Genomic DNA, 17,561 nt, shown 5'->3' on the forward strand with positions numbered 1-17,561 from the left:
TTCACAATAGCCAAGACATGGAAAAAACCTAAATTTCCATCGACAGATGAATGGATAAAGAAGATGTGGTACATATATGCAATGGAATAATATTCAGCCATAAAAAAGAATGAAATAATGCCATTTGCAGCAACATGGTTGGACCTAGAGATTATCATACTAAGTGAAGTAAGTCAGAAAGAGAACGACAAATACCATATGATATCACTTATATGTGGAATCTAAAATATGACACGAATGAACCTATCTACGAAACAGAAACAGACTCACAGACATAAAGAATAGACTTGTGGTTGCCAAGGGGTGGAGGGAGAGATGGATTAGGAGTTTGGGATTAGCAGATGCAAACTATTATATATAGAATGGATAAACAGAAAGGTCCTACTATATTGCACAAGGAACTATATTCAATATCCTGGGATAAACCATAGTGGAAAATAATATAAAAAAGAATGTATATATATGTATAACTGAATCTCTTTGCTGTACAGCAGAAATTAACACAACATTGTAAATCAACTATACTTCAATATAAAAAAAAAAGAAAAAAAACTAACGTAGCATCTTGGATGGAAGCCTGGAACAGAAAGAGGACGTCGAGAAAAAATATAGGAAATCTGAATAAAGTATAGACTTATGTTAATGACAATGTATCAGTGTTGGTTCCTTAGCTGTGACGAAAGTACCATATTAATGTAAGATCTTAACAATAGTGGGCATGTGGGGATTCTCTGTATTATCCTTGCAACTTTACGTTCTAAAAACTCTCCTGAAATAAAAAGTGTACTGACAAGCAAAGCAAAAAAATCGTCTGAAGGTTTCTTATTGGGCTGAGAATAAAATCCACACTTCTCATTCCAGCTGACAGTTGACAGTGTCCTGCGTGACCTGGCTGCCCTGCCTCCTGCCGCCTCCCCAGCCACACTGGCCTTCGCTTGCCCTAGGACAAAGGGCCCTTTCTCTTGGCGGTCCCTCCTCTTCCCCTTGTTCTCCTTCTCTGTCTCTCTTCCTCCAGGCCAAGTCCTTCTCATCTTTCGTATCACAACTTCATTGCCACCTCCTCCGAGAAGCCACCTTGAGCACAATGAACCACGTGCCTCCTGTCACTCTCCATCACACTCCATTCATTTCCTGCACTGAGCTTACACCAACCTGCCGTTATCCTTTATAGGTGTTCACCTGTGTGTTCCTGGCTTCCCCAGGAGAATGCATCCAACCTGTTCACAGTCAGCACCGCAGCACCTTGCAGGGAGTGGGCATTTAATAAACATCCATCTTAAGGGCACGTGATTGCATAATTAGGATCCACAACATAACACAATCGTTAACATGTTTTATTCCTCGAGGTTTTCCCAACTATATTTTGTTAAATCACCAAAAGTAATGAGTTTAGTGTGAGGATGGGGGAAGTTCATAGGGAACAGAGAGATTATTTTTCCCTTTGTCTTTCCCCATGGAAATGAGGAAGGAACCAAAACGTCTTTGGGAAATAAGCTTTTTATTCTTTTGCCCCAAAGCATCTTGCTGAGCTGGGCTCTGTGTAGTTTGTGGATCTTTCCAGAATGAATGAAACCCAGTGTGTTTTTGTGCTTAAGGCACATTGCCAATTATCTGTGCTGATGGAGCAGAGAACTTCCTTATTCTTGTAAGGGATTGTTTTCCAAAGTTAAAGACAACTTTTACTTACCAGGGGTGCAGGTGGGGAGCAGGGAATGGGGAGTTAGGGTTTAATGAGCACGGAGTTTCAGTTTAGGGTGATGAAGAAGTTCAGGAGATGGAAGGTGGTGTTGCTTGCACAAACGTACTTACTGCCTCTGAACTGTACACTTTAAAAAAATGGCTAAAATGGTAAATTTTATGTTATGTATATTTTATCACAATAAAAAGAAATCCAGTGATACCTTCTTCAAACTTGAAAGTAGTCACAATATTCTGATGGGAGTAAAGGTCGGTTACACAGCAAGTACAGAGTAAGATCCTATTTTTAATTTTTAAAATTATGGGTAACAAGACACTGGAAATAAAGATGTCAGAAACAATAACTGATTATTTTGGAGTGAGAGTGATTTCTACTGTCTTCTTTGGGCTTCTCTGTATTTTCCCAATCATATATTCTACAATAAATGTTTGTATATCTTTTGTAACCAGATAAAACATAGACATACAATGTTAAGAATGTACTTAAAACCACCGAATTGTACATTTTCATGTGTTTATGATGGTAAATTTGTGTTATGTGTATTTTACCCCAATAAAAAGATGTATTTTTGAAAAGACAACTTAAAGACATTACCTCCCTGGGTTTTCTTGAGGCTGATGTTGCCCTACTTGGTAGTCATTCCCCATCACCCACCCCGCTGTGTGGTCCAGGGGAGAGAGACCCGGCTTGGGAAGTGAAATCAAGAGGCTGAAAGCTACCAGGTATGGGTTTAACCGGTTCTATGTACAATCCAACAGTTTGGCTCCTTTCCTTCAAATAAGATGGAAAGTATTCTGTAAGAGCAAATTTTATTGTTTTGTTTTGTCTTTTTAAAAGATTTCGCTCAGGATTTGTTATCATTCAAATTGAGGGCGAGTTAACAGCTAACCCTCCTATTTTCTACAAAGTCAAGATTGTTAAATGTGATAGTATAAACATGATTGCAGGAGAGACAGTCACAAATCTTCAGAGGATGAACTGTTTTCAAGAACGCAGAGATGCCACATCACCTTGACACTCATTACAAATCAAGACGCATTATATTTGGGCAGTGTTTTTAACCTTCTAAAGTGTATTCATGCTTTTTATTTATTGCACTATCAGGTAAATCATGTGAAAGTGGCTTTTCTTTGAAGCTGGGAGACCCCAGAGTTCATTTGAAATAGGGGAGGTTGCTGGTGCTGGGGAAGGGCTGTCCGGGGTGTGAAGTCCTAAAGAAGGTAAGAGGGGGTGGGCTTGAGGGGGAAGGAGGGTGTGCCTCCTCTATGGTCCCCGGAAGGAGCGACGAGCGGGTGGGAACATCAACAGAGTGGACTGGAGTGACTTTGTTGAGGGATGTTAGCAAGGAGCCGGTGCAGCGCCTGAGCCTGAGTTCTCCACCGGGAGGCCGAGGGAGTCCGGATATATATATATTTTTTTAACATTAAAAAAAAAAAATTATTTATTTATTTTATTATTTTTGGGTGTGTTGGGTCTTCGTTTCTGTGCGAGGGCTTTCTCTAGTTGCGGCAAGTGGGGGCCACTCTTCATCGCGGTGCGCAGGCCTCTCACTATCGCGGCCTCTCTTGTTGGGAGCACAGGCTCCAGACTCGCAGGCTCAGCAATTGTGGCTCACGGGCCCAGCTGCTCCGTGGCATGTGGGATCTTCCCAGACCAGGGCTCGAACCCGTGTCCCCTGCATTGGCAGGCAGGCTCTCAACCACTGCGCCACCAGGGAAGCCCCGAGTCGGGATGTTTATACACCACCTCCTGACGGTCGAGCCCTCCCAGGGGCGGTACCTCGCCAGGCAGTGCAATCTGCCCCTCAGGTGGGCCGTGCACAGGTGCTGACCGCTGCAGCAGAACCATTGGGCTCTGCGCTATAAGAACTGAGGCGCTCCCTGCGCCCTGATATTGCATGCCAGTGCGGAGGGTGTTTAAGGAAAGGACAGAAGGTATGAAACAGTCCTCCTTGGAGACAGGAAACCAACCCGGCTGGGCAGTACTGAACACCCAGCCACAGCACCTGATGGTGCATTTCAAACCAGGACACAACTCAGCTTCTTCTGAGCCAAGCTCTGTGGCCGTTCTGTGCCGGTGCCAGGATGGAAGCAGACAAGACGTCCTCACTGCCCACTGGGAACTCACTGAGGCCAGCGGACCTGCAGGCTGAGGCTGTGGAATGAGAAGTGGGGGGGTTATGTGTGCAGCGTGGGGTGTCCCGACTGAGGGGTGGGGAGTGTCTGGGCCCGAGATGATGAGACCCCATGGTCAAGTCCTTGAGAGATGAATATTGACACCACAGCTACAAGATCTGTTTGAACCTAGCTTATTTCATCTGAGAAATGGGACGATGATGGATTTGAAATCTCTGTTTAAACTTCTGAGTGATGAGAAGGGCCATGGTTTTTGGCGAGTGGCCTCAGGATTTTGGATTTCCAATCCTCACCCCAAACGCATACCGGGAAGCTGTAGGGAGTCCACAAAAACACCAGCAGGGGTTTAGGCCCTAAGCTCAAGAGGGGTCCAAGCAGCCTGGAAGCCAGGCAGTCTCATACAGTGGCACTTGCCACTTTTATTCCTTCTTTCAGTAAAGTGTCACTGAGATCCTGCCCTGAGCCAGATCCTGGACCAGACACTGGAGACTCTCATGGGAACAAGATCCAGGGAGCAAGGCAGTCAAGGCCTTGACCCCAACATGCTGGGGGGCAGGAGGGCAGGAGGCAAAACCTTCCCTGTCCTCATAGCTGGTTTGTCTCCTGATGACACTGGGCTGGCCCTGGGGTATCACAGGGTCTATCACGTGTTGGCTACACAGCTGTGGGCAGGTTACTTAAACTCTCTGAGCCTCATTTTCCTCATGTGCAAAATAGTAGCTTATCTAACACACAGGGTTATTTTAAGAAATAAATGAATTACTGCAAGTCAAGTGCTTACAGCAGAGCCTGGCCATCAGTAAGTGTTAGTGATTATTTTTCAAGGAGCTGACCTACTCTTTCTGGGAAGATCTCGCCGGCCTGCTTATAAGCCTCACAAGCCTCCTATTCTAATAAATCACTTCTTATCTATTACTTTGCTTCTTACTGAATTCTTTCTGTGCTGAGGCATAAAGATCTGGAGCACCTCAGAGCCCCCTGAAGCACCACCTAACAGTTTCACCAGGAGGGACCCCAATGCCCTGGCTCTGGCTAAAACGGAACCAGAACCATATGGCTGAATGATGAATGATGCAGGCTTTGGAGTCAGGCAGACCTGGGTTGGTGTCTCAGCCTCTCTCTCAGTATGATCCTGGGAAAGTGAGTTCACTGTCTTGAAATTTAGTTTCCTCTGCTATAAAATGGTGATAATAGTGTGTACATTACAGGACTGCTGTATCGCTTGTGTACTGCTGAGTTCCATACCACTCCAAAATGTAGTGGCTTAAACCCACAGCCTGCTATTTTGCTCATGAATCAGTGGACTGGCAATGTCAACTGAAAAAAAAATGCACAACCTAGAAGTGGAGAGTTTTATTCAGTGGACAAAACTGAGGACTTAAGCCTGGGACACAGCATCTCAGATAACTCTGAGAGACTGCTCCAACAAGGCAAGCGAGGGGGTGGGACAGGATATATAGGGTTTTGCAACAAAAACCAGATAGACCATCAAAAGATTACTGCTAATTAAGGAAAACCAGATATCTCAAGTTAAGAAATTTAGCACTTTTCTGTGTATGGGAAAATGCAAAGTCTGGGTTCATTGAAATTATTCCTGTGATACACACCTCAGCTATCTGGGGCCAGTATCCTCGGCTTCTCACTCTAAATCTCCTCAGGGTGCACTGCTGGAGTGGCTGCAGCGGCTGATTGCTAGATGGGGGGCATCCTGCCTCCATCCTGAGTTCCCTCAGGGCTCACCTTCGGGGCGGCTGTAATGTGATGGCTTGATGGCTGCAACATCCTTTGTTTACTGATATGGCGGGCAATACTTTTCATTCACAGCACTTTGGGCTGAGTTCAGTCAGGTGGTCTGCTGGCCTTGGCTGGGCTCACTTGGGCATCTGTGGTCAGCTGGTGGTCAGTGGCTCGGGTGTTTGGCTGGCTGTGGACTGGGGGGAACTGGTAGAGGGCCATGTGTGTCCTGTGTATATAGCAGCCTAGCCTGGGCTTGTGCACACGGTGGAAATGTCAGGGTTTCTAAGAACCACAAGAGAGTAAACCCAGTGCCCAAACTAGTTAAAGCAAGTGCCACTGCCAGATTCAAGGGCGGAGAAGTTGATGGGAAGGGAAGAATTTGGCCAGTTTTGCCATCTACCAGGTAGTTTTGAGAATAAAATGAGATCATATAAGCACAGCGCCTACTGACGCTCAATTAGTGCTCAATAAACATATTGACGGTGATTAATTTCTCTCTTCGAGTTTTTTAATAATGATAAGGTAGACGTTAGAATAGATATTAAGTAGTAACTTTTAATTTTCGTGAAGCATCTGGCCTCCGTTTCCTCCCCCGTATCATGACGATAATCACTTTCAGGTAGTGATGTCTCAGGAAGGATTGGACGAGGGAATGATGGTTAAGTGTTTGCACAGAGCTGGGTGTGGGGAACGAGGTCGTTATTATTACTGGTGTAAGATCCGTGTCTCCCCCTCCTCCCTGCACACAAAAACATGACAGAGACTTGATCACTTTTTCATTTTGTTTTATTTTGACCCACATTCCACTTTTCAAAAAACCTGAGTCTCAGCTGTTTGTAGAGACTCGCCTTCAGGCTATCCTTTCTTCTGGCTCCCCAGCTGCCTCTCTCCTCATCTCCGCTCCCTGAAGGCACCTCCTCCCTTTGTGTTTCATCCCCCTTCCTCCACCGCAGTCTCCCATCTGCCTAGGGGGTTCCTCCTGGCTGGAGCTGCAGCTTCAGGGGACTCCAAGGGTGACCCTGGGGCCACAGGGCCCTTCCAGGTAAGGATGACCAAGGTGGGAAGTGCCGGGCACCCGTCTGGGGCTCAGAATATCTGCAGGCCAGACACAGCGCACAGGCCTCCCAGGTGCTCTGAGGGGGCTCTTACCCCCCACCTGTAAGAGAAAGGAGCCCCCTCCACCTTGCACCTTCTCAAGGTTTCCAGGGACTTCGAGCAGGCTCTGAAGCTCTTCACTGCTGTCGGATGACCTGGGGAAATGCTTAATGCTTTGAGCTTGGGAAGCTCATGCCAACCAGTCACTCACCCTGGCAGAGGATTGTACAGGCTCGTCTCAAAGCCTGGATGGTCTAAAATATGCATAACTTGAGCATCCTCCCCCAATCCCTACATCTTGTTACACAAGATGGGGCCTCTTGGGCTTAAATGCCAGACAACCTCCTTCCTCAGGGGCCTGGACACTGAGAAAGGGGGGTGGGAGTAGGAGAGGTCCCTCCCCCCGAGGTGGCTCAGAGCACCCTCCCTGCAGAAGATGATGCTTCTTCTGAGGCCGACTTTTGGAGCAGCCACTCCAGCACCACTGGAGCAACCAGGTGCTTTACACATATTCTCTTGTTAGTTCTTATAACATTCTCACGAGGCTGGCAGTGGCAAAGCCACTTTACAGTTGCAGATATGGAGGATCAGAGAGCTTAAGACAATTTCTTTTGAGTTCCAAATTCAAGGATAGAGCATAATTGATTGGTGGGGGATGGACAGGGACTAGGGGCAGCCCACGAGACAGCTGAGGCCAAGTCCTTGGCTCTGCACCTCATGGTAGGGGAATGGAAATAGCAATGTGCTGAGAGTGGGCAGGCCAGGTTTAAGGATGCTTTTAAGGAAATTGAGGGTCTTTTGGACTTTGCCAGGGAGGCGAGTTTCCTTGAACTCACCGAGCCTCAGTTTTCTCACCTGTAAAATGGGCTTGTTGTGAGGATAAATGAGGGGAGTTGTAGGAAGCATGTGGTTCAGTTCCTGGCTTGTGCAGAGCAGGGGTCCTTATCTTACATCCTGGCTCCAGGAATCCCAGAGGACAGGAAGGCCTCCGGCCTTGCCTTTCTTGCTGGTCATGTCCAAGGGCAGCTCTGTGCCCTACAGTAAAAGCAGGGCCCAGGTCCCAGCCCCAGGCAACTGCTGTGGTTTCTATGGTTGTTTCAACAACCTGGCTCTTCCAGACAGAACCGAGGCTGAGCTTCTCTTGTAAACATTGATGGAAGCCTCAGACAGAGAGGAACGTGAAAACAAAAGACGTTTTATTTATGATAGAAAAAGAAACCAACAGAAAAAAAAAAAAAATCTACAGGCCTGAAGGAGGGGGGAATGTTTAAATAAACCATGGCAGGTCCACTGGATGGAATATTGTGCAACTATTGAAATGATGTTTACCGAGGGTTTGTAATAACACGGGAAAACGCTCATTCTATAAAGCTAAGTAAAAAAGGGAAGCAACTGAATTGTATATTCAGCACAATCACATCTAGGCAAAAATCAAGCCAAACAAAAATCATGCACAAGAAAAGCAGACCGGAGGGACCTACACCACAGCGTTGGGGTGGGGGTGGGGGGCGGGTTCTGTCTTTGGGTGGCGAAACTGGGGATATTTTTTATACCTTTCTCTATTTTCCAATTTTTGTTCGATAATGGCATGGTTGCCCTAACGTGCAAAGCAACGCAAACTTAAGTTTTTTTTTTTGTTTTTTCCTAAAGAAGAAAGAACTCTTACTGGGAAAGCAGGAACAGATGACCCATGGAGAAGCCCAGTGACACACAGGTCACTCTGAGGCTGAGGGCTAGAGGGCAACAGACAAGGCTATTGAAAAGGTCAAGTGGAAATCCTAGACTCTGATTTCATGGAGTCATATGGGCTCACTGACACCCAGCCACACATTCAGGTGTGGCGTCTGTGTGTTATTTTGACTCTCACCCTTAAAGGTGCAAACTCTACTTCTCTCTTGGGAATGTAGCTTACCTCTATCCAAAGACCCTCTTTCATAAATGTTGGTGTAATGAGATTCTTTCCCTTACAGGAAAGGCTAAAGCAAACAGCTGGGCTCCTGCCCTCTTCACACAACAGGATGGAGTGCCTGGGAGGCACTCCTGCCCTCCCCCGCTGGCGTGGTAAAGTCATTCAGGAGGCAGAGCCAGCCCTCCCAGGCCCTGAGCCAGCCTTGGTCTCTGCATCTTCCAGATTTCCACTCAGGGCTCTGCCCAGCTTCTTCTTATCAGGGAGCCTGATCGCACGATCCCACTTGCCTGCCTTCTCTTTCTCTATGGCCTGTATGCAGCATGGGTTCTATTTGTTTGTTTATGTATTTGTTTTCTAAAATTGCCTGTTTTCTACAGCTAGAATGTGAGGTCTATTAGGGCAGGGATGTGTTGTATCTCTAACACCCAGAACAGCGCCTGGCTTAAACAGCCTGTAAATGAACCCTGACCATCACGGCCCCAGGTGGTTTTTGCAGGCCCCCTGAACCTTGCCCTAACACGACAGCCCTGACCACTCTCATCCCTAAACCCAGCTCTGGAGACCCAGGCCAGGAATAAGAAATGCACAGCTCTAATCTATCAGTAATGACTGCCTGGGGCTCCATGTTGAAAGAGCTCTGAGGCCATTGAAAGAGCTCAACAAGAAAAGACATGGTGATTGGTTAGTGATGTCTGCCATGGGACCATAGGAGGCAGACGAGATGTGTGGCGCACCTGAATCCAGGCTCAAGTCTCAGCTCTCCCTCTCATCATGAAGACCACATCCACCATCTAGAACAAGCTCTGCTGCCTTATCCCTTGATCCATTTCCCTAGTCCCTGCCATATGTATGCAATGGGCTTCTGGAAGTTTTCCAGAGTGATCCCTAGCTCACCCTTGGCTTGGAGTCCTTCCCCACACCCTACCCAGCTTGGCTGAGGTCTTGTCCTCTGCCTGGCTCCTTACCGGAGACCTGTCCCTGGGGCTGGATCTGGCTCTACCTGCCCCAGCTCCCAGATGGGGTTCTCCTTCTAAGCAAACCCTTCTCCCTGCCTGGCATCACATCTCCAATTCCCCTGGGTCCCTTGGAGGTTCATGCCTGAGTGTTGACTCTGAGCTTGAGCATGGCCTTTGTGGTGGAGGGGTTTGGGGAGTAGGTCACCCTCCGCAGGCTCCAGCCATAGTCCCAGCAATCTTTCCTTCCCCAGCCTCCAACTTAGAAATAAACTAAGCAGCTTCGCCTCCCAGGCCCTAGAATAGGGAAGGTGGCCTTGTGCGGTCCAAGAAAAGGCTTCGTCTCTGTACCAACCTTCTCTCATTCTTTGTTCCAATCCTGCATCTTCCAAAAAGATCCCCCACCCCAGATCAGCCCCAACAGCTGCAGTGAACACAAGCTCCTGCCAGGACCCCGCGGAACTGGGAAGAACTTTCTCCAGGTGCTCACCTTTATCTCCCAGGCAGAGAAGGACATGGATGGTCCTTCCCATTTTTAAGATAGGGATGCTGAAGTTTGAGCGGTAAGGGTTCTGATATGTGGCGCACTCGTACCATCCCACCTGTGGGACCTGCCCTGGTGCACCTCCCTTCTCTGCTTCTTTCCTCATGCAGCTTGTCACTTTAGAAGTAGTCCCAGCTTCCTGGCTTCTGGCTGGGACCAAGAGCATCGCTGCTCTCCTTTCTGTATATGTGTCTCCCTTGGAGATGGAACAGGGCTGCAGTAATAGATTGGACCAGTCTCTCTCCCCTCCCTCCGGGAAGAAAGGTAACTTCCTGAGGTTGGAGAGTTTCTTCCCTTTGAGAATTTACCAAACCTGATGTGAAAGGAGATCCCAGTCTCCCAATGCACTACTAGAACCTTCTAGTTCCCCAGCTCCATCATGGACCTGCCCCTCCCTGGTCCTCTCCTGTCTGATGAGGCAGACCAGGTGACTGCAAGGCACAGGGAGGGCAAAGGATGCCATCACTTCTCACCACCTGGAAAGGCTGACTGGTGGTGGCTGCCCCCTCCAGCTCCAAGGTGAGGGCTGGGTTGCATGCGGAGCTGTATTGTGAAGGGTTCTGAGATCTGGGGAGAGAGTGCAGTGGTCATACAACAGTGGGCCCAGCAGACGGTGGCCCTTGGATCACAGTTTTTCCTTGCTCTCCTGAGACCTCGTATTCAGAATCAATTGTATTCTCAGTAAACCCTGCAAGAAGATGTGCCTTTACAAATGGATGCTGAAAATGGAGGTTTCTCCTCCTTCCAGTATACTAGAATTCCAGGTAATGAGAAAAATTAAAGTGGGCTTTGGTCAATTTATTCTGCAGACAAGAGTTCCCGTGGGCTCTTCCAACTTCAGCTGTTCTGCTTCTCCGACCATCTCTCCCTCTGGCCGGGCCCCCTGGGGCTCTCCTGGGCTCCTTCCTGGTCCTGCTGGAGCCGCCTCCCTTCATTTTCCCCACCTGTGTGTCCCAGGTGTTTCTGGGAATCTTGGAGGTTGGGGCTCAGTGGCCAATGTTTAGGAAGAGGCCCTGGCAGCTTATGGAGGTCTAGCCCAGATCCAGCAGGGTCAGCTTGAGGGGTCATTGGGGGTCAACTGGCCCCTGGAACCAGGACTGTGAAAAGGCTGTGCCCCTGAACTTTGCTGGGATCCTGGTACCCGCCCCCCATTCAGAGCTCAAGCAAGGTGATGGTCATCCCTGCGGATGTGGGCATCCTGGGCCTCAGAGCACCAGCCCCGAGTTCCATTTCCACACTGGGCTTCTGCAGCCCAATGGGGGCAAAGATGCAGCTAAGAAATCCAGCCAGTGGCGGAGACAGGACTGGAATTCGTCTCTTGCTGGCCAGATTCCCAGGCCACCTGATCTCCCAGAAATGGCCCATGGAGTGATGGGTAGGGGATTTTTTGCCTCTAGTTTTGCAGAAGGGGCCCAGCAGAGGGGCCACTAGACCCTGGTCTGGGGCACATCAGGGCCGGGCAAGGTCAGGACGGTGGGCAGGAGGGTGCCCTGAGGGGAGGGGAAGCTCTGTAGCTCCTCGGGCACAAACCTGGGTGAGATGTAGTCGGCCAGGAAGCGGAGGGTGCGCTGGCGCCCCACACAGTAGATGAGGTCGTCCACCACGGCACACTGGAAGGTGTCCGGGTAAGGGGTCCGATATGTGGCGCACTCGTACCACAGGCGGGCGCTGGCGCTGCAGCGGTACACGCTGATGCCCAGGCTGCGGTTGAGGTCAAAGCGATAGAGAAAGCCTTTGACCGCCACCATCTCGGCTGTGCGGTCCTTGCCGCCCCCAGTGGGGCCGGCCCGCCAGCGCTGCTCCTGGGCCGAGAATCGGAGCAGCAGGTAGCGCAGGGAGCCGCCGGTGACGAAGATATCTCCGGCACATGCCGTGGCTGTGTGCGCCAGGGCAAAGGTGTCATTGGGGAGCGGCGGGGAAAAGGTCCAGCGGTCCAGGCGAGGGTCGTAGCATTCCACCGTGTTCAGACACTCACCCCCGATGGCGTACAGGTGTCCATCCAGGGCCACCAACCGGCAGTGAGGGCGGGCCTGGTTCAGAGGGCACACCTCACTCCAGATGCCCGTCAGCGGGTTGTAGCAGAAGACGCGGTTGGAGGGCTGGTGCCCAAACCCCTGGCAACCGGACACGATGAAGAGATAATTGAAGAGGCTACAGACGGCACAGCCCCGGGACACAGCCTCAGGGGGCAGACGGGCCAGGGGGTGCCAGACATCCCGCTCGTCGTCATAGCAGCAGAGGCGGCTGGAGTCTTCCTGGAGGCACATGTCCGCCACCACCAGGTGCTGGCGGCCCCGGAGCCGTCTCTGGAGGATCAGCTCCCGCTCTGCCCCACTCAGGCACCCGTAGATGTCCGGGCTGCGCAGAACCTGGAGGTAGTTGTCACTCATCACCTTGTAGGCGGCTTCCTTCAGGGCCTCCAGGCTCTGCTTCTTGGCAAAGGCCAGCACCTCATAACAATTGCCCAGATCCAGGTGGACATCTGGGGCTGATCCAGGGGTGAGCGGGAGGCGAAAGAAATTGGCCCCAGCCACAAAGTGCAGGTGGGGCTTCCCACTGCTTCCAGCTGAACTGGACCCAAGAGAACCCCGGGATATGGGGCTGGTGGGCAGGGCGCTCTGGTCTGGGCACGATGGAGCATGGTCCCCAAAGCCATCGAGCTGCAGCTGAAGCTCCGGGTTCTCCACGATCTGAAGGAGGCTCTCCTTCCTGCTGAAGCCTTGTGTGGAGGGTGACAGCACAGGCTGGGGGGAGGCGGCTGTCTCCACTCCACCTACTCTGTCATCAGCCTGGCCTCCCGAGGCTGGCCCCATTCCCAGGGGGCCTGGCACTGACACAGGGGGCGGAGCCTCAGCCAGGGCTGCTGTTCTGGGGGCCAGCCTGCCCCTGGAGGTGGCCTGAGAGGTGGATTCAACACAGTAATCGTACACCTTGCCCTTCAGCCTGGGCCTGATCCCCTCCATCTTCTCCGGTATGAAATTCTCCTCCACTCGAACCCGGGCCACAGACAAGAAGGTATAGGAGGCATCGGTGGCTCCCTCCTGCTGACGCAGGGCCAGGCCCATGTCCAAGGCAGCCCAGAGGGCCCCAGCCTCTTCCCTGTGGACCCCTGTCACACGGGTAAAGACCCAGTTCTTCTTCATGTCACTCTTGCCTTCTGTGTGGGCCGCCCAGCACCGGTTGGGGGATTCCTGCTCCCCGGCCCCCAGCTGCTCCTGGGATCTGCTGTCCCGCCATGGAGCGAGCTCACCACTCACACCGCTGCCGTCCGCTGCAGCGAGGCCAGTTAGGGAGCTTTGGGGTTCACTGCACCAATGGGGGCGACAGGGCAGCTCGGGCTTACCGCCAACACCTGTTCCGGCTTCCCGGCCACTGTACCGAGGAGTTGCCAGGCCAGAGTCCGGGCACTGCCCACCCTGCTCCTCACCAGCACGTTTCCTCTCGGGTTTCCCAGTCTCTCGGGCTTCTGAGTCTGCAGGAGACGCTCCTGTTGCCAGGACTCCGGAACCCTCTGGATTCTCCCAGCTGCAGCCCAGCGGTACTCCGGCCCCCTTGCTTCCCCTCCGGCGTCTCAGGCCCCACTGTGGCGCCCCGGAAACAGCCTCCTGGATGGCACGCTGCCTGGAGCCCTCTGCCTCCTCCTTGGCCTCAGCCTTGGCGTTCCCACCCCCCAGTGGGGCCTGGGCAGGCCTTGACTTGTACAGCCTGTAGGCTGCGGTCACCAGGAGCAGGGCAGCGGCAGACAGCACCACCGTGCCCGTCAGCTGCATGTCCAGATGCCAGCCCTGGGCCTCTGCTCCTCCTCCTTTGGGGAGCATGTTCCCAAGCCGACCTGGGGCAGAGGAATGGCAAGAATCCGATTAATGATTGCCCAGTGGGGAATGGTTCCTGGTTCCTGCCCGGCTGAGAGGGAGGGGGTCTTGGGCTGGCTCTGACCGGCTGGCCAGCGGAGGAGTCGGAGCAGAGGTGACTTTGAGCTGGCAGAGGGTGGCCAGTGGGGCTTAGGGCTGGCAGATCTCGGCTGCTGGCCTCCTTGGATCCTTTGATGCTTTCCCTGGGAGTGGGAGGCACCTGCCTGGGGGCTGAGCTTGTGATCAGCCACCCGAGCCGGCAGCAGCTGGAGGGGGTTAGGAGTGTCCAGCGGGTACACAAAGAGGGAGGGAGCTCTTGACCAAACAGTCACCGGATGCCAGGAAACGCATGGGGTTGGTTATTATTTGTGTGTGTGTTCTGTTTTCTCTTTTGCAAATCCACTGGGCTGGGAGGATTGGGTGTGGTGACCTGTGGGACAGGTGGAGCCACGGCAGGTGTGGCAGGAGAACCTCCCGGGTCTGTTTTCTTCCTGTTGAGGTTGGTTGTTCCCCACGGTGGGGTCCGCAGTCAGCAGCAGGCGAGGCCGAGCTGGGGCCTGCAGCCAAACCACCTGACCTGGCTCCTGCATGACTCTGCCCTCCTTCGCTGCCTGATAAGTTGACTAAGAAAACCGGCCTTCCTGTGAGGAGTTGGGGAAAACACATGGCATTAGTACCTAGATCGGGGACAGACATGGGGCACAACCTCCCCCTCTGAACCAGACAACCTCATATGGTGAGGGGCCAAGGGAGACTCACCCGCCCCTCATCTCACCGGTGCTGTGGGTTTCGGATCCAGTCCACACAGCTCTGCTACTTACCAGCTGTGTGACCTTAGGCAAGTGATTTCACCTCTCTGTGCCTCAGTCTCTTCATCTGAAAAATGGGGGTAACAGCATTTCATAAGGTTGTGGTGAGAACAAAATGGGTTAATGTGTGTAAAGGCCATAGGGCTGATGACTCACATTAATTGTCATCAGTTGGACCTTTGGAAGCACAGGTGTAATTCTGCTTCTCCCCAGACTGAAGTCTTTTTGGGATCCCCAAATGCCAGGGCAGGGGTTTCAGCCTCATGCTACCTATGGGGGCTGATGGTGCCAGGTGGGCGGTCCCAGCACCACCTGGTCCCACTGTTTCAGAGTCACTTAGAGTCTAAGTGGTGATGCCATCCCTCTCGATTTCTAAATGTTGGCATTTAACTTTTAAATATGAGAATAAAAACCACTCTGAAATACAGAGTTTTCAGAGGAATATGTCTCTGAAGCCTTGACTTGAGGAGAAAATCGTGATTCCTTATGATGCTGTTCACAACCCTCTACGCTCCAGCCTTAGTTTACCTTCCAGAATCATCCCCTGATCGCTGTTGTGCATACCTGGCTCTGGGCTGGGGCTCAGGCTGCCTTCCCCCATCTTTGCTGGTCCACATTCCTCCAGCCATCTCGGTCAGGTCAAAGGCTGCCTCCTGTGCCTCCTTCCTGGTGCCTCCCTCGTTCCGGCATCATCATTTCCTTCTTGTTCTGTTGTTCTTCTATGCGCCTCCTTTAGCCTTCATCACACGGGCTGCGGCTCAAAGTACACACTGCTCTGCTGGGTTCTAAGTCTCCAAGTAAGTTCAACTCTGGAGCCTGAGGCACAATTGGGACAAAAGCCAACGTGTTTGTGCCTTTCCACGGGGATGATGGGGTGGACACTCAGGATGCATCTCATCTACTGTTCACTGCCCCGTTTGGGAGGGATACAATTGTCATCCCCACTTTACGGCTGCTCCAAGGTTATGTCAATTTGCCTGTAAATGGGGACTTCTATCTTTTGTTTCCAGACTCCCGAATTTTACAGACTTGAATTCACCCAACAGGTAAGACTGCCCCGGTAGTCAGGCGTTCTCTGCCTGTCTTGCTGGTGACCCGCAGCAGGGTTTTCTCACTTTCCATCACAGTCACAATAGTGATTTACAATTATCGTTAGACGTGCAGATTTCCAAGCTCTGCCCCCAGATTTTATGATTCAGTAGGTTTGGGATGGCTTCCAGAAAATCCTCATTTTTAATAATCATCTCAAGAGACTCCAGTGGGTAGAGGAATGGAAAGTAAGTCAGTTTTTTTACTTGTCTGCTAAGAATTCCTCTTCACCCCTGGGTGGTGGGTGAGCAGTTTCCCCCTAGACTATCCAGGTGAGTGGCGGGGAAAGGGGAATGGATCCTGGGTACTTTGTATGAGTGAAATAATCTCACCTTCCCAGTCATCCAGGAAGGTGGGTATTGTCATCGCCTCATTTTACAGGTGAGGAAACCGAGGCTTAGAGGGATGCACCAATGTCAACGGAGGTTGTCAGTGGCAGAGTCTTGATTTATAACCAGGTGTCTCTAACTGCAAGGCCCATTTGTCTTCCTCTGGGAAGGAAAGGATGAGCTATAAAGGGGAATAAAAATGATTTGTCCAGTGGTGAAATCAGGGCTTTGGGGACTGATGTGGACCGCCCCCATCCCAGGGGCCAAGCTACCATTTCAGCAGTAAGGGCAGCTTTGGGACTCCCATACCCTCAGAGAGGGAGACTTGTGGCATGCCCTCCTGCGTGCTGTGACCTGGCATTGTCCTCTCAGATGCCACCAAGGGAGAAGGGTCTCAGCCCCTTTCATGGGCTTCTTTCCCCCCAATAAAGGCTCCATGTGTCCTGGAGCACCTTCCCTATAGCTACAGCTTAAAGCCTTTGAGTCAGACAATCGCTCTTTCCATCTGGAATTGTGCCCCTGGGTATTGGATGTGGCCAAACCAGGCCCCTGGGTGGCCAGGAGAAAGAGAAAGGACCACTGGGAGCAGAAGACACTGTCCCAGCCCTGGGGAAGGACTTACATCCAGATGTGGAAGATGGCGCATATGCCTGAGATACGATCAAGTCACAGCGTATCACAAAGGACAAATTAAAAAGGTGATTTGTCAACAGGTGCTGGTTGACAAAGTACAACCAGACTATTCAATGGCCAGGGAGGCTGGAACAAGGGGCATCAGAAGAGAGGTCAGGAGAGGATTCCAGAAAGAGGTGTTTAGCACTGAATATTGATAAAAGAAAGAGGGGGCATAGACTGATTGATTGATTGATTGATTGATTGATAGGACAGTTATTTACCAGATGTTTACCATGTACCAGGCCCTGTGCTGGGGTGCAGTGACCTAGGTTAAGAGACACCCGTGGAGCCTGAACCCGTGGAGACTGCTGCCTCTGGGGGAAGGAGATGCTTAGCAACAAGGTGGTGAAGTGTGATGGTGCTCGTAGGTGAGGGTGTCTGAAGGAGAGTGAAACAGGAGTCCCTGTGCCAGGCCAGGACAAGAGAGTGGAGAGGGTACTTGGTAGGCAGATCAGGGAAGGCCAAGAAAAGGGAACTAGCAAGGGGTGAGGAATACAGGGGGACGTGAGAGCTGTGACAATGCATGAGACCTCCAGACTGGATCTTGGGGCTGGGTGCAGGCTGTGCGTGTGAGGGTGGAGGGTCAGGTGACACTGATATGAATCCTGGCTTAGCACTTCCTTTGTTGGAGGGTGGAAGTAACACCTGTGAAACAGCTGAGCACAGAGGAGACTTCCATTAAAGGAGGCTTCCTGCTGTCTGCCCTCCATTCTGGTCCTCAGTGACCACGGCCACC

At 51.3% G+C, this 17,561-nt stretch overlaps 1 protein-coding gene across 1 annotated transcript; it reads right to left on the minus strand.

Annotated features, from left to right (window-relative positions):
* Nucleotides 1–7,841: 7,841 nt before the first annotated feature.
* Nucleotides 7,842–14,084, minus strand: KLHDC7A (kelch domain containing 7A). Its single transcript, XM_061184854.1, has one exon. The coding sequence runs from the start codon at nt 13,888–13,890 to the stop codon at nt 11,500–11,502; it is 2,391 nt and encodes a 796-aa protein (XP_061040837.1). The 5' UTR covers nt 13,891–14,084; the 3' UTR covers nt 7,842–11,499.
* Between the last annotated feature and the right edge of the window lie 3,477 nt (nt 14,085–17,561).

Source organism: Eubalaena glacialis, chromosome 3 (genome assembly GCF_028564815.1).
Source record: "Eubalaena glacialis isolate mEubGla1 chromosome 3, mEubGla1.1.hap2.+ XY, whole genome shotgun sequence".
NCBI lineage: Eukaryota > Metazoa > Chordata > Mammalia > Artiodactyla > Balaenidae > Eubalaena > Eubalaena glacialis.

What these genes read in the sequence shown, in the direction of transcription:
- KLHDC7A (XM_061184854.1), bottom strand. Translation starts at nt 13,890, where the DNA reads ATGCTCCCCAAAGGAGGAGGAGCAGAGGCCCAGGGCTGGCATCTGGAC.